Genomic DNA, 26,111 nt, shown 5'->3' with positions numbered 1-26,111 from the left:
TGCGGGGCGAGGCGGGGGGGCATTGTGAGTGCTGCGCCCAGGCTGGCTGGAGCGCGCGGGGCGAGGCGGGGGGGCATTGTGAGTGCTGGGCCAGGCTGGCTGGAGCTCAAGGGGCGAGGCGGGGGGGCATTGTGAGTGCTGGGCCAGGCCGGCTGGAGCCTGCGGGGCGAGGCGGGGGGGCATTGTGAGTGCTGGGCCCAGGCCGGCTGGAGCTCGCGGGGCGAGGCGGGGGGGCATTGTGAGTGCTGGGCCAGGCCGGCTGGAGCCTGCGGGGCGAGGCGGGGGGGCATTGTGAGTGCTGGGCCCAGGCCGGCTGGAGCGCGCGGGGCGAGGCGGGGGGGCATTGTGAGTGCTGGGCCCAGGCCGGCTGGAGCTCGCGGGGCGAGGCGGGGGGGCATTGTGAGTGCTGGGCCAGGCCGGCTGGAGCCTGCGGGGCGAGGCGGGGGGGCATTGTGAGTTCTGGCCCAGGCTGGCTGGAGCCTGCGGGGCGAGGCGGGGGGGCATTGTGAGTGCTGGGCCCAGGCCGGCTGGAGCGCGCGGGGCGAGGCGGGGGGGCATTGTGAGTGCTGGGCCCAGGCTGGCTGGAGCTCGCGGGGCGAGGCGGGGGGGCATTGTGAGTGCTGGGCCCAGGCCGGCTGGAGCGCGCGGGGCGAGGCGGGGGGGCATTGTGAGTGCTGGGCCCAGGCCGGCTGGAGCTCGCGGGGCGAGGCGGGGGGGCATTGTGAGTGCTGGGCCCAGGCTGGCTGGAGCTCGCGGGGCGAGGCGGGGGGGCATTGTGAGTGCTGGGCCAGGCCGGCTGGAGCCTGCGGGGCGAGGCGGGGGGGCATTGTGAGTGCTGGGCCCAGGCCGGCTGGAGCTCGCGGGGCGAGGCGGGGGGGCATTGTGAGTGCTGGGCCAGGCCGGCTGGAGCCTGCGGGGCGAGGCGGGGGGGCATTGTGAGTGCTGGGCCCAGGCCGGCTGGAGCGCGCGGGGCGAGGCGGGGGGGCATTGTGAGTGCTGGGCCCAGGCCGGCTGGAGCTCGCGGGGCGAGGCGGGGGGGCATTGTGAGTGCTGGGCCCAGGCCGGCTGGAGCGCGCGGGGCGAGGCGGGGGGGCATTGTGAGTGCTGGGCCCAGGCCGGCTGGAGCTCACGGGGCGAGGCGGGGGGGCATTGTGAGTGCTGGGCCCAGGCCGGCTGGAGCCTGCGGGGCGAGACGGGGGGGCATTGTGAGTGCTGGGCCAGGCTGGCTGGAGCGCGCGGGGCGAGGCGGGGGGGCATTGTGAGTGCTGGGCCCAGGCTGGCTGGAGCTCGCGGGGCGAGGCGGGGGGGCATTGTGAGTGCTGGGCCAGGCCGGCTGGAGCTCGCGGGGCGAGGCGGGGGGGCATTGTGAGTGCTGGGCCCAGGCCGGCTGGAGCTCGCGGGGCGAGGCGGGGGGGCATTGTGAGTGCTGGGCCCAGGCCGGCTGGAGCTCAAGGGGCGAGGCGGGGGGGCATTGTGAGTGCTGGGCCCAGGCCGGCTGGAGCGCGCGGGGCGAGGCGGGGGGGCATTGTGAGTGCTGGGCCCAGGCCGGCTGGAGCTCGCGGGGCGAGGCGGGGGGGCATTGTGAGTGCTGGGCCCAGGCTGGCTGGAGCTCGCGGGGCGAGGCGGGGGGGCATTGTGAGTGCTGGGCCCAGGCTGGCTGGAGCTCAAGGGGCGAGGCGGGGGGGCATTGTGAGTGCTGGGCCCAGGCTGGCTGGAGCTCGCGGGGCGAGGCGGGGGGGCATTGTGAGTGCTGGGCCCAGGCCGGCTGGAGCTCGCGGGGCGAGGCGGGGGGGCATTGTGAGTGCTGGGCCCAGGCCGGCTGGAGCTCGCGGGGCGAGGCGGGGGGGCATTGTGAGTGCTGGGCCCAGGCCGGCTGGAGCTCGCGGGGCGAGGCGGGGGGGCATTGTGAGTGCTGGGCCCAGGCTGGCTGGAGCGCGCGGGGCGAGGCGGGGGGGCATTGTGAGTGCTGGGCCCAGGCTGGCTGGAGCTCGCGGGGCGAGGCGGGGGGGCATTGTGAGTGCTGGGCCCAGGCCGGCTGGAGCCTGCGGGGCGAGGCGGGGGGGCATTGTGAGTGCTGGGCCCAGGCCGGCTGGAGCGCGCGGGGCGAGGCAGGGGGGCATTGTGAGTGCTGGGCCCAGGCTGGCTGGAGCGCGCGGGGCGAGGCGGGGGGGCATTGTGAGTGCTGGGCCCAGGCCGGCTGGAGCTCAAGGGGCGAGGCAGGGGGGCATTGTGAGTGCTGGGCCCAGGCCGGCTGGAGCTCGCGGGGCGAGGCGGGGGGGCATTGTGAGTGCTGGGCCCAGGCTGGCTGGAGCCTGCGGGGCGAGGCGGGGGGGCATTGTGAGTGCTGGGCCCAGGCCGGCTGGAGCTCGCGGGGCGAGGCGGGGGGGCATTGTGAGTGCTGGGCCCAGGCCGGCTGGAGCGCGCGGGGCGAGGCGGGGGGGCATTGTGAGTGCTGGGCCCAGGCCGGCTGGAGCCTGCGGGGCGAGGCGGGGGGGCATTGTGAGTGCTGGGCCCAGGCCGGCTGGAGCTCAAGGGGCGAGGCGGGGGGGCATTGTGAGTGCTGGGCCAGGCCGGCTGGAGCCTGCGGGGCGAGGCGGGGGGGCATTGTGAGTGCTGGGCCCAGGCCGGCTGGAGCGCGCGGGGCGAGGCGGGGGGGCATTGTGAGTGCTGGGCCCAGGCCGGCTGGAGCTCGCGGGGCGAGGCGGGGGGGCATTGTGAGTGCTGGGCCCAGGCCGGCTGGAGCGCGCGGGGCGAGGCGGGGGGGCATTGTGAGTGCTGGGCCCAGGCCGGCTGGAGCTCGCGGGGCGAGGCGGGGGGGCATTGTGAGTGCTGGGCCCAGGCCGGCTGGAGCCTGCGGGGCGAGACGGGGGGGCATTGTGAGTGCTGGGCCAGGCTGGCTGGAGCGCGCGGGGCGAGGCGGGGGGGCATTGTGAGTGCTGGGCCCAGGCTGGCTGGAGCTCGCGGGGCGAGGCGGGGGGGCATTGTGAGTGCTGGGCCAGGCCGGCTGGAGCTCGCGGGGCGAGGCGGGGGGGCATTGTGAGTGCTGGGCCCAGGCCGGCTGGAGCTCGCGGGGCGAGGCGGGGGGGCATTGTGAGTGCTGGGCCCAGGCCGGCTGGAGCTCAAGGGGCGAGGCGGGGGGGCATTGTGAGTGCTGGGCCCAGGCTGGCTGGAGCCTGCGGGGCGAGGCGGGGGGGCATTGTGAGTGCTGGGCCCAGGCCGGCTGGAGCTCGCGGGGCGAGGCGGGGGGGCATTGTGAGTGCTGGGCCCAGGCCGGCTGGAGCGCGCGGGGCGAGGCGGGGGGGCATTGTGAGTGCTGGGCCCAGGCCGGCTGGAGCTCGCGGGGCGAGGCGGGGGGGCATTGTGAGTGCTGGGCCCAGGCCGGCTGGAGCTCGCGGGGCGAGGCGGGGGGGCATTGTGAGTGCTGGGCCCAGGCCGGCTGGAGCGCGCGGGGCGAGGCGGGGGGGCATTGTGAGTGCTGGGCCCAGGCCGGCTGGAGCTCGCGGGGCGAGGCGGGGGGGCATTGTGAGTGCTGGGCCCAGGCTGGCTGGAGCTCGCGGGGCGAGGCGGGGGGGCATTGTGAGTGCTGGGCCCAGGCCGGCTGGAGCCTGCGGGGCGAGGCGGGGGGGCATTGTGAGTGCTGGGCCCAGGCTGGCTGGAGCTCAAGGGGCGAGGCGGGGGGGCATTGTGAGTGCTGGGCCCAGGCTGGCTGGAGCTCAAGGGGCGAGGCGGGGGGGCATTGTGAGTGCTGGGCCCAGGCCGGCTGGAGCTCGCGGGGCGAGGCGGGGGGGCATTGTGAGTGCTGGGCCCAGGCTGGCTGGAGCTCGCGGGGCGAGGCGGGGGGGCATTGTGAGTGCTGGGCCCAGGCCGGCTGGAGCGCGCGGGGCGAGGCGGGGGGGCATTGTGAGTGCTGGGCCCAGGCTGGCTGGAGCTCGCGGGGCGAGGCGGGGGGGCATTGTGAGTGCTGGGCCCAGGCCGGCTGGAGCCTGCGGGGCGAGGCGGGGGGGCATTGTGAGTGCTGGGCCCAGGCCGGCTGGAGCGCGCGGGGCGAGGCAGGGGGGCATTGTGAGTGCTGGGCCCAGGCTGGCTGGAGCGCGCGGGGCGAGGCGGGGGGGCATTGTGAGTGCTGGGCCCAGGCCGGCTGGAGCGCGCGGGGCGAGGCAGGGGGGCATTGTGAGTGCTGGGCCCAGGCTGGCTGGAGCCTGCGGGCCGAGGCGGGGGGGCATTGTGAGTGCTGGGCCCAGGCCGGCTGGAGCTCGCGGGGCGAGGCGGGGGGGCATTGTGAGTGCTGGGCCCAGGCTGGCTGGAGCCTGCGGGGCGAGGCGGGGGGGCATTGTGAGTGCTGGGCCCAGGCTGGCTGGAGCTCGCGGGGCGAGGCGGGGGGGCATTGTGAGTGCTGGGCCCAGGCCGGCTGGAGCGCGCGGGGCGAGGCGGGGGGGCATTGTGAGTGCTGGGCCCAGGCTGGCTGGAGCCTGCGGGGCGAGGCGGGGGGGCATTGTGAGTGCTGGGCCCAGGCCGGCTGGAGCCTGCGGGGCGAGGCGGGGGGGCATTGTGAGTGCTGGGCCCAGGCCGGCTGGAGCTCGCGGGGCGAGGCGGGGGGGCATTGTGAGTGCTGGGCCCAGGCCGGCTGGAGCTCAAGGGGCGAGGCGGGGGGGCATTGTGAGTGCTGGGCCCAGGCTGGCTGGAGCCTGCGGGCGAGGCGGGGGGGCATTGTGAGTGCTGGGCCCAGGCTGGCTGGAGCCTGCGGGCGAGGCGGGGGGGCATTGTGAGTGCTGGGCCCAGGCTGGCTGGAGCCTGCGGGCGAGGCGGGGGGGCATTGTGAGTGCTGGGCCCAGGCTGGCTGGAGCCTGCGGGGCGAGGCGGGGGGGCATTGTGAGTGCTGGGCCCAGGCTGGCTGGAGCCTGCGGGCGAGGCGGGGGGGCATTGTGAGTGCTGGGCCCAGGCTGGCTGGAGCCTGCGGGGCGAGGCGGGGGGGGCATTGTGAGTGCTGGGCCCAGGCCGGCTGGAGCCTGCGGGCGAGGCGGGGGGGCATTGTGAGTGCTGGGCCCAGGCCGGCTGGAGCGCGCGGGGCGAGGCGGGGGGGCATTGTGAGTGCTGGGCCAGGCCGGCTGGAGCCTGCGGGGCGAGGCAGGGGGGCATTGTGAGTGCTGGGCCCAGGCCGGCTGGAGCCTGCGGGCGAGGCGGGGGGGCATTGTGAGTGCTGGGCCAGGCCGGCTGGAGCCTGCGGGGCGAGGCAGGGGGGCATTGTGAGTGCTGGGCCCAGGCCGGCTGGAGCCTGCGGGGCGAGGCAGGGGGGCATTGTGAGTGCTGGGCCCAGGCCGGCTGGAGCCTGCGGGGCGAGGCGGGGGGGGCATTGTGAGTGCTGGGCCCAGGCCGGCTGGAGCCTGCGGGGCGAGGCGGGGGGGCATTGTGAGTGCTGGGCCCAGGCCGGCTGGAGCTCGCGGGGCGAGACGGGGGGGCATTGTGAGTGCTGGGCCCAGGCCGGCTGGAGCCTGCGGGGCGAGGCGGGGGGGCATTGTGAGTGCTGGGCCCAGGCCGGCTGGAGCGCGCGGGGCGAGGCGGGGGGCATTGTGAGTGCTGGGCCCAGGCTGGCTGGAGCCTGCGGGGCGAGGCGGGGGGGCATTGTGAGTGCTGGGCCCAGGCCGGCTGGAGCCTGCGGGGCGAGGCGGGGGGGCATTGTGAGTGCTGGGCCCAGGCCGGCTGGAGCTCGCGGGGCGAGGCGGGGGGGCATTGTGAGTGCTGGGCCCAGGCCGGCTGGAGCTCAAGGGGCGAGGCGGGGGGGCATTGTGAGTGCTGGGCCCAGGCTGGCTGGAGCCTGCGGGCGAGGCGGGGGGGCATTGTGAGTGCTGGGCCCAGGCTGGCTGGAGCCTGCGGGCGAGGCGGGGGGGCATTGTGAGTGCTGGGCCCAGGCTGGCTGGAGCCTGCGGGCGAGGCGGGGGGGCATTGTGAGTGCTGGGCCCAGGCTGGCTGGAGCCTGCGGGGCGAGGCGGGGGGGCATTGTGAGTGCTGGGCCCAGGCTGGCTGGAGCCTGCGGGCGAGGCGGGGGGGCATTGTGAGTGCTGGGCCCAGGCTGGCTGGAGCCTGCGGGGCGAGGCGGGGGGGCATTGTGAGTGCTGGGCCCAGGCCGGCTGGAGCCTGCGGGCGAGGCGGGGGGGCATTGTGAGTGCTGGGCCCAGGCCGGCTGGAGCGCGCGGGGCGAGGCGGGGGGGCATTGTGAGTGCTGGGCCAGGCCGGCTGGAGCCTGCGGGGCGAGGCAGGGGGGCATTGTGAGTGCTGGGCCCAGGCCGGCTGGAGCCTGCGGGCGAGGCGGGGGGGCATTGTGAGTGCTGGGCCCAGGCCGGCTGGAGCCTGCGGGGCGAGGCGGGGGGGCATTGTGAGTGCTGGGCCCAGGCCGGCTGGAGCTCGCGGGGCGAGACGGGGGGGCATTGTGAGTGCTGGGCCCAGGCCGGCTGGAGCCTGCGGGGCGAGGCGGGGGGGCATTGTGAGTGCTGGGCCCAGGCCGGCTGGAGCGCGCGGGGCGAGGCGGGGGGGCATTGTGAGTGCTGGGCCCAGGCCGGCTGGAGCCTGCGGGGCGAGGCGGGGGGGCATTGTGAGTGCTGGGCCCAGGCCGGCTGGAGCCTGCGGGGCGAGGCGGGGGGGGCATTGTGAGTGCTGGGCCCAGGCCGGCTGGAGCGCGCGGGGCGAGGCGGGGGGGCATTGTGAGTGCTGGGCCAGGCCGGCTGGAGCCTGCGGGGCGAGACGGGGGGGCATTGTGAGTGCTGGGCCAGGCCGGCTGGAGCCTGCGGGGCGAGACGGGGGGGCATTGTGAGTGCTGGGCCCAGGCTGGCTGGAGCCTGCGGGGCGAGACGGGGGGGCATTGTGAGTGCTGGGCCAGGCCGGCTGGAGCTCGCGGGGCGAGGCGGGGGGGGGGGGCATTGTGAGTGCTGGGCCCAGGCCGGCTGGAGCCTGCGGGGCGAGGCGGGGGGGCATTGTGAGTGCTGGGCCCAGGCCGGCTGGAGCGCGCGGGGCGAGGCGGGGGGGCATTGTGAGTGCAGGGCCCAGGCCGGCTGGAGCCTGCGGGGCGAGGCGGGGGGGCATTGTGAGTGCTGGGCCAGGCTGGCTGGAGCCTGCGGGGCGAGGCGGGGGGGCATTGTGAGTGCTGGGCCCAGGCCGGCTGGAGCTCAAGGGGCGAGGCGGGGGGGCATTGTGAGTGCTGGGCCCAGGCCGGCTGGAGCCTGCGGGGCGAGGCGGGGGGGCATTGTGAGTGCTGGGCCCAGGCCGGCTGGAGCTCAAGGGGCGAGGCGGGGGGGCATTGTGAGTGCTGGGCCCAGGCTGGCTGGAGCTCGCGGGGCGAGGCGGGGGGGGCATTGTGAGTGCTGGGCCCAGGCCGGCTGGAGCCTGCGGGGCGAGGCGGGGGGGGCATTGTGAGTGCTGGGCCCAGGCCGGCTGGAGCCTGCGGGGCGAGGCGGGGGGGCATTGTGAGTGCTGGGCCCAGGCCGGCTGGAGCTCGCGGGGCGAGGCGGGGGGGCATTGTGAGTGCTGGGCCAGGCCGGCTGGAGCCTGCGGGGCGAGGCGGGGGGGCATTGTGAGTGCTGGGCCAGGCCGGCTGGAGCCTGCGGGGCGAGGCGGGGGGGCATTGTGAGTGCTGGGCCCAGGCCGGCTGGAGCTCAAGGGGCGAGGCGGGGGGGCATTGTGAGTGCTGGGCCCAGGCCGGCTGGAGCGCGCGGGGCGAGGCGGGGGGGCATTGTGAGTGCTGGGCCAGGCCGGCTGGAGCTCGCGGGGCGAGGTGGGGGGGCATTGTGAGTGCTGGGCCAGGCCGGCTGGAGCGCGCGGGGCGAGGCGGGGGGGCATTGTGAGTGCTGGGCCCAGGCCGGCTGGAGCTCAAGGGGCGAGGCGGGGGGGCATTGTGAGTGCTGGGCCCAGGCTGGCTGGAGCTCGCAGGGGGGTATGGTGAGTGCAGGCCCCCCTGCCCAGACACTCTGCCCAGACCCTGGGTGAGCCCCTCCCCCTCCTTCCCATGGACCCTGGGGGCGCCCCTCCTCCTCCCTCCCAGGCCAATGGACTCCCCGTTGTCGGCTGCTGCCCCCCCACAGGAGGGAAGAAGGGGGCAGCCCAGCCCCGGTTGGCGACTCCCTGTTGGGGGTCCCTGATTTCTGGCCCCACATGTGTTCTGCACCAAGCCTTTTCCCTGGGCCTGCCACCACGGGGCCATGCTGCTCGCTGGACCACTCGTCCTGCCGGGCGCTGCCGGAGCCGTGGGGGCGCTGAGGAGACGGTCTGGAAACCGGCTGCGGCCCCACGGCCGGGGGCACCGCCAGGGTCCGGAGTGGGCCCCGGCCCCGCCCGTCACGCTGCCCCTCTCTGCAGTTCGAGGACGAGATCCTGCGCAAGCTGGACAGCGAGGTGGAGGGAGGCCGCGGAGACGAGCAGTACAAGCAGCTCTTCCGGAGCATGTGAGAGCACGGGCAGCAGAGCCGCGGGGGGCTGGGCTGTTCCTGGGGCACGGCCCACCCTGCCTCCCCCCCAGCTCAAACCCAGCCGCCGCCTGTGCTGCCCCAACCCCACAGCACGACCCCCCACAGCGCCCCCGCTGGGACGGGATGGGTGGGAGGAGCCGGGAGACCCCCCCCCGGGACGGGACGGGTGGGAGGAGCCGAGAGACCCCCCCACACACACACACACACAGTGCCCCCATTGGGATGGGACGGGCGGGAGGAGCCGGGAGACCCCCCCCCCCGCCACACACACACAGCGCCCCGCTGGGACGGGATGGGTGGGAGGAGCCGGGAGACCCCCCCCCCGGGACGGGACGGGCGGGAGGAGCCGGGAGACCCCCCCACACACACACACAGCGCCCCCGCTGGGACGGGACGGGCGGGAGGAGCCGGGAGACCCCCCCCCCCCACACACACACACACAGCGCCCCCGCTGGGACGGGACGGGCGGGAGGAGCCGGGAGACCCCCCCACACACACACACACACACAGCGCCCCCGCTGGGACGGGACTGGCGGGAGGAGCCGGGAGACCCCCCCCCCCCACACACACACACACACAGCGCCCCCGCTGGGACGGGACTGGCGGGAGGAGCCGGGAGACCCCCCCCCCACACACACACAGTGCCCCCGCTGGGACGGGACTGGCGGGAGGAGCCGGGAGACCCCCCCCCCCCACACACACACACACACAGCGCCCCCGCTGGGATGGGACGGGCGGGAGGAGCCGGGAGACCCCCCCACACACACACACACACACAGCGCCCCCGCTGGGACGGGACGGGCGGGAGGAGCCGGGAGACCCCCACACACACACACAGCGCCCCCGCTGGGACGGGACGGGCGGGAGGAGCCGGGAGACCCCCCCCCGCCACACACACACAGCGCCCCCGCTGGGACGGGACGGGCGGGAGGAGCCGGGAGACCCCCCCCACACACACACACAGCGCCCCAGCTGGGACGGGACGGGCGGGAGGAGCCAGGAGACCCCCCCCACACACACACACAGCGCCCCCGCTGGGACGGGACGGGCGGGAGGAGCCGGGAGACCCCCCCCCCACACACACACACAGCGCCCCCGCTGGGACGGGACGGGCGGGAGGAGCCGGGAGACCCCCCCACACACACACACACACACAGCGCCCCCGCTGGGACGGGACGGGCGGGAGGAGCCGGGAGACCCCCCACACACACACACACAGCGCCCCTGCTGGGATGGGACGGGCGGGAGGAGCCGGGAGACCCCCCCCCACACACACACACACACAGCGCCCCCGCTGGGACGGGACTGGCGGGAGGAGCCGGGAGACCCCCCCCCCCCACACACACACACACAGCGCCCCCGCTGGGACGGGACTGGCGGGAGGAGCCGGGAGACCCCCCACACACACACACACAGTGCCCCCGCTGGGACGGGACTGGCGGGAGGAGCCGGGAGACCCCCCCCCCACACACACACACACACAGCGCCCCCGCTGGGATGGGACGGGCGGGAGGAGCCGGGAGACCCCCCCCCCCCACACACACACACACAGCGCCCCCGCTGGGACGGGACGGGCGGGAGGAGCCGGGAGACCCCCCCCCACACACACACAGCGCCCCCGCTGGGACGGGACGGGCGGGAGGAGCCGGGAGACCCCCCCCGCCACACACACACAGCGCCCCCGCTGGGACGGGACGGGCGGGAGGAGCCGGGAGACCCCACACACACACACACACAGCGCCCCAGCTGGGACGGGACGGGCGGGAGGAGCCAGGAGACCCCCCCCACACACACACACAGCGCCCCCGCTGGGACGGGACGGGCGGGAGGAGCCGGGAGACCCCCCCACACACACACACACACACAGCGCCCCCGCTGGGACGGGACGGGCGGGAGGAGCCGGGAGACCCCACACACACACACACACAGCGCCCCCGTTGGGACGAGACAGGCGGGAAGAGCCGGGAGACCCCCACACACACACACACACAGGGCCCCCGCTGGGACGGGACGGGACGGGCGGGAGGAGCCGGGAGACACCCCCCCTTGGATGGGACGGGTGGGAGGAGCCGGGAGACCCCCCCCCACACACACACACACAGGGCCCCCGCTGGGACGGGACGGGCGGGAGGAGCTGGGAGACCCCCCCCACACACACACACAGTGCCCCCGCTGGGACGGGACGGGCGGGAGGAGCCGGGAGACCCCCCCCACACACACACACACACAGCGCCCCCGCTGGGACGGGACGGGCGGGAGGAGCCGGGAGACCCCCCCACACACACACACAGTGCCCCCGCTGGGATGGGACGGGCGGGAGGAGCCGGGAGACCCCCCCCCACCACACACACACACACAGCGCCCCCGCTGGGACGGGACGGGCGGGAGGAGCCGGGAGACCCCCCCCCACCCACACACACACACAGCGCCCCCGCTGGGACGAGACGGGCGGGAGGAGCCGGGAGACCCCCCCCCCCGGGACGGGACGGGACGGGTGGGAGCAGCCGGGAGACCCCCCCCCACACACACACACACACAGGGCCCCCGCTGGGACGGGACGGGCGGGAGGAGCCGGGAGACCCCCCCCACACACACACACAGCGCCCCCGCTGGGACGGGACGGGCGGGAGGAGCCGGGAGACCCCCCCCCCACACACACACAGTGCCCCCGCTGGGACAGGACGGGCGGGAGGAGCCGGGAGACCCCCCCCCCGGGACGGGACGGGTGGGAGGAGCCGGGAGACCCCCCCCCACACACACACACAGGGCCCCCGCTGGGACGGGACGAGTGGGAGGAGCCGGGAGACCCCCCCCGCCGCACACACACACACACAGTGCCCCCGTTGGGATGGGACGGGCGGGAGGAGCCGGGAGACCCCCCCCCCGGGACGGGACGGGTGGGAGGAGCCGGGAGGCCCCCCGCCTGGGACGGGACGGGTGGGAGGAGCCGGGAGACCCCCCCCTGGGACGGGACGGGTGGGAGGAGCCGGGAGACCCCCCCCCGCCACACACACACACACACAGGGCCCCCACTGGGATGGGACGAGTGGGAGGAGCCGGGAGACCCCCCCCGCCACACACACACACACACAGTGCCCCCATTGGGATGGGACGGGCGGGAGGAGCCAGGAGACACCCCCCCCCCCCGCCACACACACACACACACAGCGCCACCGCTGGAACAGGACGGGAGGGAGGAGCCGGGAGACCCTCCCCCCACACACACACACACACAGCGCCCCCGCTGGGACGGGACGGGCGGGAGGAGCCGGGAGACCCCCCCCCCGCCACACACACACAGCGCCCCCGCTGGGATGGGACGGGTTGGAGGAGCCGGGAGACGCCCCCCCCCACACACACACACACAGTGTCCCAGCTGGGAGGGGACGGGCGGGAGGAGCCGGGAGACGCCCCCCCACACACACACACACACAGTGTCCCTGCTGGGAGGGGACGGGTGGGAGGAGCTGGGAGACCCCCCCCACACACACAGTGCCCCCGCTGGGATGGGATGGGACGGGCGGGAGGAGCCGGGAGACCCCCCCCCCACACACACACACACACAGCGCCCCCGCTGGGAGGGGATGGGCGGGAGGAGCCGGGAGACCCCCCACACACACACAGTGCCCCCGCTGGGATGGGATGGGACGGGCGGGAGGAGCCGGGAGACCCCCCCCCCACACACACACACAGCGCCCCCGCTGGGAGGGGACGGGCGGGAGGAGCCGGGAGACCCCCCCCCCCACACACACACACACAGCGCCCCCGCTGGGAGGGGACGGGCGGGAGGAGCCGGGAGACCCCCCCCCACACACACACACACACAGCGCCCCCGCTGGGAGGGGACGGGCGGGAGGAGCCGGGAGACCCCCCACACACACACACACACAGGGCCCCCGCTGGGACGGGACGGGCGGGAGGAGCCGGGAGACCCCCACACACACACACACGCAGCGCCCCCGCTGGGATGGGACGGGAGGGAGGAGCCAGGAGACCCCCCCACACACACACACAGCGCCCCCGCTGGGAGGGGACGGGCGGGAGGAGCCGGGAGACCCCCCCCCCACACACACACACACACAGCGCCCCCGCTGGGAGGGGACGGGCGGGAGGAGCCGGGAGACCCCCCCCCACACACACACACACGCAGCGCCCCCGCTGGGATGGGACGGGAGGGAGGAGCCAGGAGACCCCCCCCCACACACACACACAGCGCCCCCGCTGGGAGGGGACGGGCGGGAGGAGCCGGGAGACCCCCCCCCCCACACACACACACAGCGCCCCCGCTGGGATGGGACGGGAGGGAGGAGCCAGGAGACCCCCCCCCACACACACACACAGCGCCCCCGCTGGGAGGGGACGGGCGGGAGGAGCCGGGAGACCCCCCCCCCCACACACACACACACAGCGCCCCCGCTGGGATGAGACGGGTTGGAGGAGCCAGGAGACCCCCCCACACACACACACACAGCGCCCCCGCTGGGAGGGGACGGGCGGGAGGAGCCGGGAGACCCCCACACACGCACACACACGCAGCGCCCCCACTGGGCTGGGACGGGCGGGAGGAGCCGGGAGACCCCCCCCACACACACACACACACAGCGCCCCCGCTGGGATGGGACGGGCGGGAGGAGCCGTCATTGGCCACGCACCAGGGGTCTCCTTTCTCCTGCTGTGTGGAGTCGGCCCAGCCTGCGGGGGGCGCCAGGCCGCAGCGGGAGCCAGAGGCCCCTGGGGGGGATGGTTGTGGGGAGCAGAGGTGTGAATCTCTCTGTTCCCCTCCAGCCTCCTCACCTGCTGCAGGGATCACCCCCAGCTGGCCAAGCCTGGGGAGACCTTCGTGGCCCTGGTCACCGGCCTCCTGGAGCGGCTGCTGGACTATCGGGCCGTCATGAACGACGAGAACAAAACCTACAGCATGAGCTGCACCGTCAACCTGCTGGTGGGTCCCCGGCGCCCCCCGCCTCTGCCCCCCGCCTCTGCCCCCCGCCTCTGCCCCCCGCCCCGCCTCTCCCCGGGCAACCCGCCCCCCGCCTCTGCCCCCCCCCCGCCCCGCCCCCCGCCTCTCCCTGGGCAACCCGCCCCCCGCCTCTGCCCCCCGCCCCGCCTCTCCCTGGGCAACCCGCCCCCCGCCTCTGCCCCCCCCGCCCCGCCTCTCCCCGGGCAACCCGCCCCCCGCCTCTGCCCCCCGCCCCGCCTCTCCTTGGGCAACCCGCCCCCCCGCCTCTGCCCCCCCCCCCGCCCCCCCCCCGCCTCCCCCCTCTCCTTGGGCAACCCGCCCCCCCGCCTCTGCCCCCCCCCGCCTCTCCTTGGGCAACCCGCCCCCCCGCCTCTGCCCCCCCCCGCCTCTCCTTGGGCAACCCGCCCCCCCGCCTCTGCCCCCCCCCCCCTCTCCGCCTCTCCCTGGGTAACCCGCCCCCCCGCCTCTGCCCCCCCCCGCCTCTCCTTGGGCAACCCGCCCCCCCGCCTCTGCCCCCCGCCCCGCCTCTCCTTGGGCAACCCGCCCCCCGCCTCTGCCCCCCGCCCCGCCTCTCCCCGGGCAGCCCGCCCCCCGCCTCTGCCCCCCGCCTCTCCCCGGGCAACCCGCCCCCCGCCTCTGCCCCCCGCCTCTCCCTGGGTAACCCGCCCCCCGCCTCTGCCCCCCGCCCCGCCTCTCCCTGGGCAACCCGCCCCCCCGCCTCTGCCCCCCGCCTCTCCTTGGGCAACCCGCCCCCCCGCATCTGCCCCCCGCCCCGCCTCTCCTTGGGCAACCCGCCCCCCCGCCTCTGCCCCCCGCCCCGCCTCTCCCTGGGCAACCCGCCCCCCCGCATCTGCCCCCCGCCCCGCCTCTCCTTGGGCAACCCGCCCCCCCGCCTCTGCCCCCCGCCTCTGCCCCCCGCCCCGCCTCTCCCTGGGTAACCCGCCCCCCCGCCTCTGCCCCCCCCGCCTCTCCTTGGGCAACCCGCCCCCCCGCCTCTGCCCCCCCCCGCCTCTCCTTGGGCAACCCGCCCCCCCGCCTCTGCCCCCCCCCGCCTCTCCCTGGGTAACCCGCCCCCCCGCCTCTGCCCCCCCCCGCCTCTCCTTGGGCAACCCGCCCCCCCGCCTCTGCCCCCCGCCCCGCCTCTCCTTGGGCAACCCGCCCCCCGCCTCTGCCCCCCGCCCCGCCTCTCCCCGGGCAACCCACCCCCCCGCCTCTGCCCCCCGCCCCGCCTCTCCCCGGGCAGCCCGCCCCCCGCCTCTGCCCCCCGCCTCTCCCCGGGCAACCCGCCCCCCGCCTCTGCCCCCCGCCTCTCCCCGGGCAACCCGCCCCCCGCCTCTGCCCCCCCCCCCGCCTCTCCCCGGGCAACCCGCCCCCCGCCTCTGCCCCCCGCCCCGCCTCTCCTTGGGCAACCCGCCCCCCGCCTCTGCCCCCCGCCCCGCCTCTCCCCGGGCAACCCGCCCCCCGCCTCTGCCCCCCGCCCCGCCTCTCCCTGGGTAACCCGCCCCCCGCCTCTGCCCCCCGCCCCGCCTCTCCCTGGGTAACCCGCCCCCCGCCTCTGCCCCCCGCCCCGCCTCTCCCTGGGCAACCCGCCCCCCGCCTCTGCCCCCCGCCCCGCCTCTCCCCGGGCAACCCGCCCCCCGCCTCTGCCCCCCGCCCCGCCTCTCCCTGGGTAACCCGCCCCCCGCCTCTGCCCCCCCCCGCCTCTCCTTGGGCAACCCGCCCCCCCGCCTCTGCCCCCCGCCCCGCCTCTCCCCGGGCAACCCGCCCCCCGCCTCTGCCCCCCGCCCCGCCCCTCCTCTCCCTGGGCAACCCGCCCCCCGCCTCTGCCCCCCCCCCGCCTCTCCTTGGGCAACCCGCCCCCCGCCTCTGCCCCCCGCCCCGCCTCTCCCCGGGCAACCCGCCCCCCGCCTCTGCCCCCCCGCCCCGCCTCTCCCTGAGCAACCCGCCCCCCCGCCTCTGCCCCCCGCCCCGCCTCTCCCTGAGCAGCTCCCCCCGCCTCTCCCCGGGCAACCCGCCCCCCCGCCTCTGCCCCCCGCCCCGCCTCTCCCTGAGCAACCCGCCCCCCCGCCTCTGCCCCCCGCCCCGCCTCTCCTTGGGCAACCCGCCCCCCCGCCTCTGCCCCCCGCCCCGCCTCTCCCTGGGCAACCCGCCCCCCCGCCTCTGCCCCCCCGCCTCTCCTTGGGCAACCCGCCCCCCGCCTCTGCCCCCCGTCCCGCCTCTCCTTGGGCAACCCGCCCCCCCGCCTCTGCCCCCCGTCCCGCCTCTCCCCGGGCAATCCGCCCCCCCGCATCTGCCCCCCGTCCCGCCTCTCCTTGGGCAACCCGCCCCCCTGCCTCTGCCCCCCGTCCCGCCTCTCCCCGGGCAATCCGCCCCCCCGCATCTGCCCCCCGTCCCGCCTCTCCTTGGGCAACCCGCCCCCCCGCATCTGCCCCCCGCCCCGCCTCTCCCCGGGCAATCCGCCCCCCCGCATCTGCCCCCCGTCCCGCCTCTCCTTGGGCAACCCGCCCCCCCGCCTCTGCCCCCCGTCCCGCCTCTCCCCGGGCAATCCGCCCCCCCGCCTCTGCCCCCCGTCCCGCCTCTCCCCGGGCAATCCGCCCCCCCACATCTGCCCCCCGTCCCGCCTCTCCTTGGGCAACCCGCCCCCCCGCATCTGCCCCCCGCCCCGCCTCTCCCCGGGCAATCCGCCCCCCCGCATCTGCCCCCCGTCCCGCCTCTCCTTGGGCAACCCGCCCCCCCGCCCTGCCCCCCGGCCCGCCTCTCCCCAGGCAATCCGCCCCCCCGCCTCTGCCCCCCGTCCCGCCTCTCCCCGGGCAATCCGCCCCCCCGCCTCTGCCCCCCGTCCCGCCTCTCCCCTGGGCAATCCGCCCCCCCGCATCTGCCCCCCGCCCCGCCTCTCCTTGGGCAACCCGCCCCCCGCCTCTGCCCCCCGTCCCGCCTCTCCTTGGGCAACCCGCCCCCCGCCCCTGCCCCCCGTCCCGCCTCTCCCTGGGCAACCCGCCCCCCGCCTCTGCCCCCCCGCCTCTCCTTGGGCAACCCGCCCCCCCGCCTCTGCCCCCCGTCCCGCCTCTCCTTGGGCAACCCGCCCCCCCGCCTCTGCCCCCCGTCCCGCCTCTCCCTGGGCAACCCGCCCCCCGCCTCTGCCCCCCGTCCCGCCTCTCCTTGGGCAACCCGCCCCCCGCCTCTGCCCCCCGTCCCGCCTCTCCTTGGGCAACCCGCCCCCCCGCCTCTGCCCCCCGCCCCGCCTCTCCCTGGGCAACCCACCCCCCCCGCCTCTGCCTGGGCAGCTCCTACCTGCCCCCCCGCCTCTCCCTGGGCAGCTCCCCCCGCCTCTGCCCCCCGCCCCGCCTCTCCTTGGGCAACCCGCCCCCCGCCTCTGCCCCCCGCCCCGCCTCTCCTTGGGCAACCCGCCCCCCGCCTCTGCCCCCCGTCCCGCCTCTCCCCGGGCAACCCGCCCCCCGCCTCTGCCCCCCGTCCCGCCTCTCCTTGGGCAACCCGCCCCCCCGCCTCTGCCCCCCGTCCCGCCTCTCCCTGGGCAACCCGCCCCCCGCCTCTGCCCCCCGCCCCGCCCCGCCTCTCCCTGGGCAACCCGCCCCCCGCCTCTGCCCCCCGTCCCGCCTCTCCTTGGGCAACCCGCCCCCCCCGCCTCTGCACCCTGCCCCACCTCTCCCCGGGGAACCCGCCCCCCCGCCTCTGCCCCCCGCCCCGCCTCTCCCTGGGCAGCTCCCACCCCCCCGCCTCTGCCTGGGCAGCTCCTACCTGCCCCCCCGCCTCTCCCTGGGCAGCCCCCCCCCGCCTCTGCCCCCCGCCCCGCCCTGCCTCTCCGTGGACAGCTCCTGCCCCCAGCCCGGCAGCTCCTGGGCAGCTCCCACCCCCCCCCGCCCCGCCTCTCCCTGGGCAACCCACCCCCCCGCCTCTGCCTGGGCAACCCACCCCCCCGCCTCTGCCGCCCGCCCCGCCCCGCCTCTCCCTGGGCAACCCACACCCCCGCCTCTGCCGCCCGCCCCGCCCCGCCTCTCCCTGGGCAACCCACACCCCCGCCTCTGCCGCCCGCCCCGCCCCGCCTCTCCCTGGGCAACCCACCCCCCCGCCTCTGCCTGGGCAACCCACCCCCCCGCCTCTGCCTGGGCAGCTCCTACCCACCCCCCCGCCTCTCCCTGGGCAACCCACCCCCCCCCGCCTCTGCCTGGGCAGCTCCTACCCGCCCCCCCGCCTCTGCCTGGGCAGCTCCTACCCGCCCCCCCGCCTCTCCCTGGGCAGCTCCCACCCCCGCCTCTGCCTGGGCAGCTCCTACCCCCCGCCCCCCCGCCTCTCCCTGGGCAGCCCCCCCCCGCCTCTCCCTGGGCAACCCACCCCCCCCCGCCTCTGCCTGGGCAGCTCCTACCTGCCCCCCCGCCTCTCCCTGGGCAGCTCCCCCCGCCTCTCCCTGGGCAACCCCTCCCCCCCGCCTCTCCCTGGACAACTCCTCCCGGACTCTCTGCCTCTGCCTGGGCAGCTCCCGCCCCCAGCACTGGGCAGCCTCTGCTGTCCACGAGCACTGGGAGCTGCCCTGGCATAGGGGGTAGCAGGGATATTTCCGTGGGGCAGTGGCTGCAGCAGGAGATGCTGGGAGCCCTGCCCCCCCCCACTCCATGGCTCCATGAATAGGGGACCCCCTGCTCCAATCTGGCCAAGGGGGAGTTGAACCAGGGCAGCCACAGCGAGGGTGCGAGCCGTGACTGCCGGGTTCAGGAAGATAGGCAGGACTGGGATCCCACCCCTCTGGTCGGCATCTCCCATTGGCTGTCAGAGGCTCCTATGGGACCAACTCTCAGCGGCCAGGCCCTCTCCGCCCCATTGTGTGGGGAGCTGGGAGCCCAGGTCAGGGCGGTGGTTCCCATGGGGTCTCAGGTGTCCACATGCAGGCAGCAGCGTCCCTCTGCAGACCTAGCCCAGAGCTCTTGGGCACCTCCTGCATCTCCCTTTCCTCCCGCAGAACTTCTACAAGGAGATCGACCGCCGGGCCATGTACATCAGGTGAGATCACGTCCATTGGAGCCAGGTCCTGAGGGCCATTTGATCCATGGCCCCGGGTCTGTGAAAGCCGTGCGCCCTCGGTCCGTGAGAGCCGTGCGCCCTCGGTCCGTGAGAGCCGTGCGCCCTCGGTCCATGAGAGCCGTGCGCCCTCGGTCCGTGAGAGCCGTGTGACATTGGTACGTGAGAGCCGTGCGCCCTCGGTCCGTGAGAGCCGTGTGCCCTCAGTCCGTGAGAGCCGTGTGCCCTCGGTACGTGAGAGCCGTGTGCCCTCGGTACGTGAAAGCCGTATGTCCTCGATCTGTGAGAGCCGTGTACCCCGGGCTCCGTGAGAACCGTGTGCCCTCGGTCCATGAGAGCCGTGTGCCCTCGGTCCATGAGAGCCGTGTGCCCTCGGTCTGTGAGATCCGTGTGCTCTCAGTCTGTGAGAGCCGTGTGCCCTCGGTCCGTGAGAGCTGTGAGCCCTCGGTCCGTGAGAGCCGTGTGCCCTCGGTCCATGAGAGCTGTGTGCCCTGGGTTCTGTGAGAGCCGTGTGCCCTCGGTCCGTGAGAGCCGTGTGCCCTCGGTCCGTGAGAGCCGTGTGCCCTCGGTCCGTGAGAGCCGTGTGCCCTGGGGTCTGTGAGAGCCGTGTGCCCTCGGTCCGTGAGCCGTGTGCCCTCGGTCCGTGAGAGCCGTGCGCCCTCGGTCCGTGAGAGCCGTGTGCCCTCGGTCCGTGAGAGCCGTGCGCCCTCGGTCCGTGAGAGCCATGCGCCCTCGATCCTTGAGAGCCGTGTGCCCTCGGTCCGTGAGAGCCGTGTGCCCTCGATCCGTGAGAGCCGTGCGCCCTCGGTCCGTGAGAGCCGTGCGCCCTCGGTCCGTGAGACCTGTGTGCCCTCGGTCCGTGAGAGCCGTGTGCCCACGGTCTGTGAGAGCCGTGTGCCCTCAGTCCGTGAGAGCCGTGTGACATCGGTACGTGAGAGCAGTGCGCCCTCGGTACGTGAGAGCCGTGTGCCCTCAGTCCGTGAGAACCGTGTGCCCTCGCTCCGTGAGAGCCGTGTGCCCTCGGTCCGTGAGAGACGTGCGCCCTCGGTCCGTGAGAGCCGTGTGCCCTCACTCCGTGAGAGCCGTGTGCCCTCAGTCCGTGAGAGCCGTGTGTCCTCCGTCCGTGAGAGCCGTGCGCCCTCGGTACGTGAGAGCCGTGCGCCCTCGGTCCGTGAGAGCCGTGTACCCCGGGCTCCGTGAAAGCCGTGTGCCCTCGGTCCATGAGAGCCGTGTGCCCTCGGTCCGTGAGAGCCGTGCGCCCTCGGTCCGTGAGAGCCGTGTGCCCACGGTCTGTGAGAGCCGTGTGCCCTCGGTCCGTGAGAGCCGTGCGCCCTCGGTCCGTGAGAGCCGTGTGACATTGGTACGTGAGAGCAGTGCGCCCTCGGTACGTGAGAGCAGTGCGATCTCGGTCCGTGAGAGCCGTGTGTCCTCGGTCCATGAGAGCCGTGCGCCCTCGGTCCGTGAGAGCCGTGTGCCCCAGGCTCCGTGAGAGCCGTGCGCCCTCGGTTCGTGAGAGCCGTGCGCCCTCGGTCCGTGAGAGCCGTGCGCCCTCGGTCCGTGAGAGCCGTGTGCCCTCGGTCCGTGAGAGGCGTGCGCCCCAGGCTCCGTGAGAGCCGTGCGCCCTCGGTCCGTGAGAGCCGTGTGCCCTCGGTCCGTGAGAGCCGTGCACCCCAGGCTCCGTGAGAGTCGTGCGCCCTCGGTCCGTGAGAGCCGTGTGCCCTCGGTCCGTGAGAGCCGTGTGCCCTCGGTCCGTGAGAGCCGTGCGCCCTCGGTCCGTGAGAGCCGTGTGACATTGGTACGTGAGAGCAGTGCGCCCTCGGTACGTGAGAGCAGTGCGATCTCGGTCCGTGAGAGCCGTGTGTCCTCGGTCCATGAGAGCCGTGTGCCCTCGGTCCGTGAGAGCCGTGCGCCCCAGGCTCCGTGAGAGCCGTGCGCCCTCGGTACGTGAGAGCCGTGCGCCCTCGGTCCGTGAGAGCCGTGCGCCCTCGGTCCGTGAGAGCCGTGTGCCCTCGGTCCGTGAGAGCCGTGCGCCCCAGGCTCCGTGAGAGCCGTGCGCCCTCGGTCCGTGAGAGCCGTGTGCCCTCGGTCCGTGAGAGCCCTGCGCCCTCGGTCCGTGAGAGCCCTGCACCCTCGGTCCGTGAGAGCCCTGCGACCTGGGTCCGTGAGAGCCGTGTGCCTCGGTACATGAGAGCCGTGTACCCTCGGTCCGTGAGAGCCGTGCGCCCTCGGTCCGTGAGAGCCCTGCGCCCTCGGTCCGTGAGAGCCGTGTGCCCTCGGTACGTGAGAGCCGTGTGCCCTCGGTACGTGAAAGCCGTGTGTCCTCGGTCTGTGAGAGCCGTGTACCCCGGGCTCCGTGAGAACCGTGTGCCCTCGGTCCATGAGAGCCGTGTGCCCTCGGTCTGTGAGAGCCGTGTGCTCTCAGTCCGTGAGAGCCGTGTGCCCTCGGTCCGTGAGAGCTGTGAGCCCTCGGTCCGTGAGAGCCGTGTGCCCTCGGTCCGTGAGAGCCGTGTGCCCTGGGGTCTGTGAGAGCCGTGTGCCCTCGGTCCGTGAGAGCCGTGCGCCCTCGGTCCGTGAGAGCCGTGTACCCCGGGCTCCGTGAGAGCCGTGTGCCCTCGGTCTGTGAAAGCCGTGTGCCCTCGGTCCGTGAGAGCCGTGTGCCCTCGGTCCGTGAGAGCCGTGTGCCCTCGGTCCGTGAGAGCCGTGTGCCCTGGGGTCTGTGAGAGCCGTGTGCCCTAGGTCCGTGAGAGCTGTGTGCCCTCGGTCCGTGAGAGCCGTGTGCCCTCGGTCTGTGAGAGCCGTGTGCCCTCGGTCTGTGAGTCATGCAGCCGGGTTACGACAGATCCACAGAGCACAATCCCCGTTCCGTCACAGCGCTCCAGTGTGGTGAGGATGCACACCCAGGCCTTTAGTACCAGCGCCTGTGCTGTGCGTGCGCAGGGTTTGCCCAGCATGGGCCCCTCCGTTCCTTCCCTCCCTCCCACCCTGGCCGGGACAGTGCCAGGAGCCCCGTGGGGCGGACACTGCTCTGCCAGCCAAGGCAGGACTCATTGCATGTTGCAGGGAATCACCTGCCCCTTTTCTCCCTCCACAAGCTGGATTGTAGGCCGGTGAGGCTAGCCAGCGTGAGCTGCCCCACGGCCAGGCCCCCGGCATGCGGAGAAGCGATGCCAGTGTCCCTTGCGTGGGCGAGACACGCACCCCTGGGACTACCGCGAGCCCTGGCTCACAGATAGAGGGACGGGTGAAGAAATCACTGCGGCCAGCCTCCGCCCCGGCGCAGGAACCTCCCAGCAGACATAACAGGTCTCCTAAAGCCCCCCACCCCAAGGCAAGAGAACAAGCAGCCTGGCCTCTCCGAGAGCGGAGCAAGGAAATGATCGGGGCCAAGTCGCGCTCCGGGGTGCTGGCTGCACCGGGCTCAGCGCTTGCAGGTCTTCTCCAGACCTCTGCACCCTCAGGGCACCATCGCTGATGCTGGGGGGTGGTACCGACAGCCACTCCGCTGCCTCCCGCTCTTGTTGTTCAGTGGCTCCGGCAAAGATCTCGGCACGACGGGCGCTCTGCCCTTTTCTGCGCCAGAGGGCTCTGGATACCGGAGGCCCCCCACCCTAGACAGCCATGGTCCTGGAGCAACCGTGGGCTCTGAGAGCTGCTCCAGCCTCAAGTGCAGAGGGAAGGTGTGACGGCGCGTTGGGGTCCCCCGCCCCCTGCACCCCCGAAAGGGCACGAACAGACTCCACCGGCCGGTAGAACAGAGGGGGTTTATTGCCTCTCCAGGATACAGCACAGCACAGATGTCACCAGGTTACAGGGCAGGCCTAGGATGCCTCAGCCCCCTTGATATGGGGTGGGGGGTCCGGCTTCTAAACCCCCCAGCCTGTTGCTGAGGCTGCTTCCTCCATCCTCCCAGACAGAAACTAACTCACTCTCCTCCAGCCCTGCCCCCCGGCCAGAGCAGCATCCACCTCCCTTTGTTCCTCTCCTTGGGGGGTAGCTGGTCGGACAGGTTGAGCGGGCCTCTTTGCATAATGTCTCACTCCCTGTCCTTCTGGGCTGTGGTACCGGCAGCAGCCAGTGAGGTTACCACAGAGCCAGCATAGAAAGCCGCCCAATACCCCCACTACGGCACAGAAGGGTGCTGGAAGAGGGCTGTGGTCTTCTCGCCGCTCCTCTCTGACCAGCACGTCTACGCCGGCTGGACCTCTGTGGTCAAGGGCCATGGATGGGCATCCATGGATGAGGCCACGGGGCCTTTCCCCACCAGCTGGCTGTGTTGGGATCCACAGGGGTCTCACCATGGCAGAGCCCCCAGCTGACGCAGGGATGGCACTAGGCCTCCGCCTCCATTGTTGGAGACTTTAGCCACTGACCCAAGGGCAGAGCCCCTGGAAGAACAGGCAGGGTCTTGAAAGTGACTCTTCACCAACCTGTATGTCAGTAGGATGTGGGATCCAGGACAGCCTGGGGAATTAGTGGGGGGCTAAACTCAGGTCCAGCCCAGCCCCTGGGTGGGGGGTGGCAGCCAGAAGAAGGCAGAGTGGGGGCATGGGCAAGGGGTAGAATGGGGAGGTGCAGAGATGGGGATGGGTGGGGCTGGGGTGGAAAGGGGGTGTCCCAGGCCCCACACTACCCTGCTGGCGGACAAACTAAACATTCCTCTTGAAGAAGTAGCAGAAGTCCAACATGAACTCCTGGGATCCTCTCCGAGGACTCTTCTCTGCCACCCAAGGGGGCACTACAGGGACCTGCTAGAGCAGGTGTGACGGCGCGTTGGGGGTCCCCCGTCTCCTGCACCCCGAAATGGCACAAACAGACTGCACCAGCCGGTGGAATAGAGGAAGTTTATTGCCTCTCCAGGATACAGCACAGCACAGATGTAATCTGGTCACAGAGCTGGGCTAGGATGCCTCAGGCCCCCTTGAGATGGGGGAGACTGGGCCCCTAAACTCCAGCCCCTTTCCCTAGGCTGTCTCCTCCATGCCCCCAGACAGCAGCTAACTAACTCTCTTCCAGCCCTGCCCCCCAGCCAGGGCAGCATCCACCTTCCTTTGTTCCTCTCCATGGGGGGTGTCTGGCCATACTGGTTTGCATAGTGACTCATCCTGTTTTGCTGGGTCGTGGTACCCACGGCAGCCAGTGGGGGTTACCCCAGAGCCAGCAGCATAGAAACCAGCCAGGTACCCCCGCTACGTCACAGTTCTCCCCCCTCCGAGAGCGAACTGAGCAGGGTCACTCCGCTCGTGACCTAGGGAAGTTCGGGTCCTCTGCGTGGGAACCCGCCCTGGGGACATGGGTGCTCCCCTTGACTCGGGCCGGCCGTGGCGAGGCCCCACATGAGCTGGCTTCCCTCTGTCCACTCGCCGCCCCGCTCCAGGGCGACTGGCACAGGCCTGTCCTCGGGGGTCACACCCACCCTTCCACTGGCCTTGATCTCTGGCCAGGGTCTCTTGGGCCAGGGCCATGAGCCCAGCGAGCCTTCTCTGGACAGCCAGGGCGGCTTCCACACCCGACGCTCCATCCAGGGGGGCCTTCCCCTCCCATAACTCTCTCAGCAAGCCCAGAGGGTCTATCTGGGGTAGAGACCCCAAAGCCGCTTTCCTACTGTCCTGGGCCTCCCCGCCCCTCTGGCAGGAGTCACAGGACCGGCAATACCGCTGCACGGCTGTAAAGATTCCCGGCCAATAGAAGTGCTGGAGCAGCCTCAGCCGGGTGCTCCGGATCCCCCGGTGCCCCCCAATGGGGACGTCGTGGGCCAAATACAGCAGCTTGAGGCGATACTTTCGGGGGACGACCAGCTGCCGCTGGACCCTCCATGCCCTCGCCTTCCTGGGGGGAAGCCATTCCCGGAACAGGAATCCCCGCTCCCACAGGAATCTCTCCTGGCCACCTCTCCCCAGGGGCTGAGCTGTACGGAGGCCAGCCTGGTCCCTCAGCCTCTGCAAGGAGGGGTCTGCCTACACCTCAGCCTGGAATTCGGCTGCTGAGGCAGGGATCGGGACCTGTTCCCCACCTTTACCTAGGTCCGGAGTCCCAGCCTGGCTGGACCCCGTGTCCACTGGGATGGGACCCTGAGGACGCTGCCAGGAGTCCTTCCCTGGACCCACGTTGTCAGCCCCCCGCTGGCTCTGGCTCCGGGTAGTGACTAGAGCCCGATGGGATTCATGGGGCCACTCCTCTAGGTCATTCCCCATCAGCACCTCGGTGGGCAAGTGCGGGTGCACCCCCACTTCCTTGAGGCCTTCCTTCGCCCCCCATTTCAGATGCACCCGGGCTACAGGCACCTTAAATGGGGACCCATCTATGCCCTTCAGGGTCAGCTGCGTGTGGGGTAGTATCCGGTCTGGGGCCACTATGTCGGATCAGGCCAGAGTCACCTCCGCCCCCGTGTCCCAGAAGCCCGTCACCTTCCTACCATCCACCTCCAGGGGTATGAGGCACTCGCTCCGCAGGGGCCGTCCTGCCCCCCACCCGGTACACGGAGAAATCCGCCTCCTGAGAATCAGACCTCCCAGGGGAGGTGCACTGAGCATCCTTCCCCTCTCTCTGAGCTGAGGTTTGCCTGCCAGCCCCTGCCTCTGGGGCAGCCTGCCCTTCCTCCCGCCCCAGCCAGTTAACCCTGGAAAGTCCCCGGTCCTGGGACCTGGTGCACTGAGCCCTCTTGTGGCCTTTTTGCCCACAGCGATGGCAAGTTAGGCTTTGGGCTGTCTCTGTCCAGGCCCTGGCTGGTTCTCTGGGGCACAGACGACCTGTTCCTTGGGCTCGCCTCATAGTTGACTCCCTCCGTCGCTCAGCCGAGATCCGGTCTCTGCACGATTCCCTTTCTCTCCGGGACTCCCGTTCACACCCGGACCGGCTCTCCGTGAACTCATCCGCCAGCCTCCCAGCCTCCTGGGGGTTCTCTGGTCTCCGGTCCTTGAGCCACAGCCTCAGTTTGGGTGGGCACGCTTCATAGAACTGCTCCATCATGACCAGCTTGAGCAGCTCCTCTGCGGCCTGGGCTCCGACTCCAGACACCCACTGTGACGGACCGGGCCGTGTCTGGGCACAGCTAAGGGCGTCCGCTCAGGGCGAATTGCTCAAATCCGGGGCTCCTTACAGTCCCCCTGACTGGCGACCTCTCCAAACAGGCCACAAACCAGTCTCACAGAGTGCTTCAGCAGCCTGCCTGAAGCCTCCCGAGCAAAACCCCTCCGACACCCCAGCAATATCCGTGCCCCAGATGGCCCCGGGCCTCATACACAGGTGGGGGGTCCTAGCACCCAATCCCACCTACCCCGAACAAGTTCTGTCCGGTTCCAAGAAACCAGCCACAGATCCCTGGTCAATTTACCCTCTGGACCTTATGTGACGTAGTGGGGGTACCTGGCTGGTTTCTATGCTGCTGGCTCTGGGGGAACCCCCACTGGCTGCCGTGGGTACCACGACCCAGCAAAACAGGATGAGTCACTATGCAAACCAGTGGCCAGACACCCCCCCATGGAGAGGAACAAAGGAAGGTGGAATGCTGCCTTGGCTGGGGGGCAGGGCTGGAAGTTAGTGAGTTGGTTGCTGGCTGTCGGAGGGCATGGAGGAGAGCCTAGGAGAAGGGGCTGGAGTTTAGGGGCCCAGTCTCCCCCATCTCAAGGGGGCCTGAGGCATCCTAGACCAGTTCCTGTGACCAGATTACA

General features: G+C 73.5%; 1 protein-coding gene across 6 annotated transcripts in view; it reads left to right on the top strand.

Annotated features, from left to right (window-relative positions):
* Window positions 1-26,111, top strand: part of LOC102455798 (dedicator of cytokinesis protein 2-like) — a 427,487-nt gene that overhangs the window by 337,616 nt on the left and 63,760 nt on the right. For all 6 annotated transcript variants that reach the window (XM_089777669.1, XM_089777670.1, XM_089777667.1 and 3 more), the window contains 3 exons: window positions 8,344-8,429; window positions 13,239-13,395; window positions 18,386-18,426. In XM_089777669.1, the coding sequence (XP_089633795.1) occupies window positions 8,344-8,429; window positions 13,239-13,395; window positions 18,386-18,426 (284 nt within the window). The remainder of the gene's footprint in view (window positions 1-8,343; window positions 8,430-13,238; window positions 13,396-18,385; window positions 18,427-26,111) is intronic.

This window comes from Pelodiscus sinensis, chromosome 4 (assembly GCF_052426305.1).
Source record: "Pelodiscus sinensis isolate ZL-2025 chromosome 4, ASM5242630v1, whole genome shotgun sequence".
Classification (NCBI taxonomy): Eukaryota; Metazoa; Chordata; order Testudines; family Trionychidae; genus Pelodiscus; species Pelodiscus sinensis.
The sequence above is the reverse complement of the archived record's forward strand: the minus strand, read 5'-3'. Positions and strand labels throughout refer to the sequence as shown.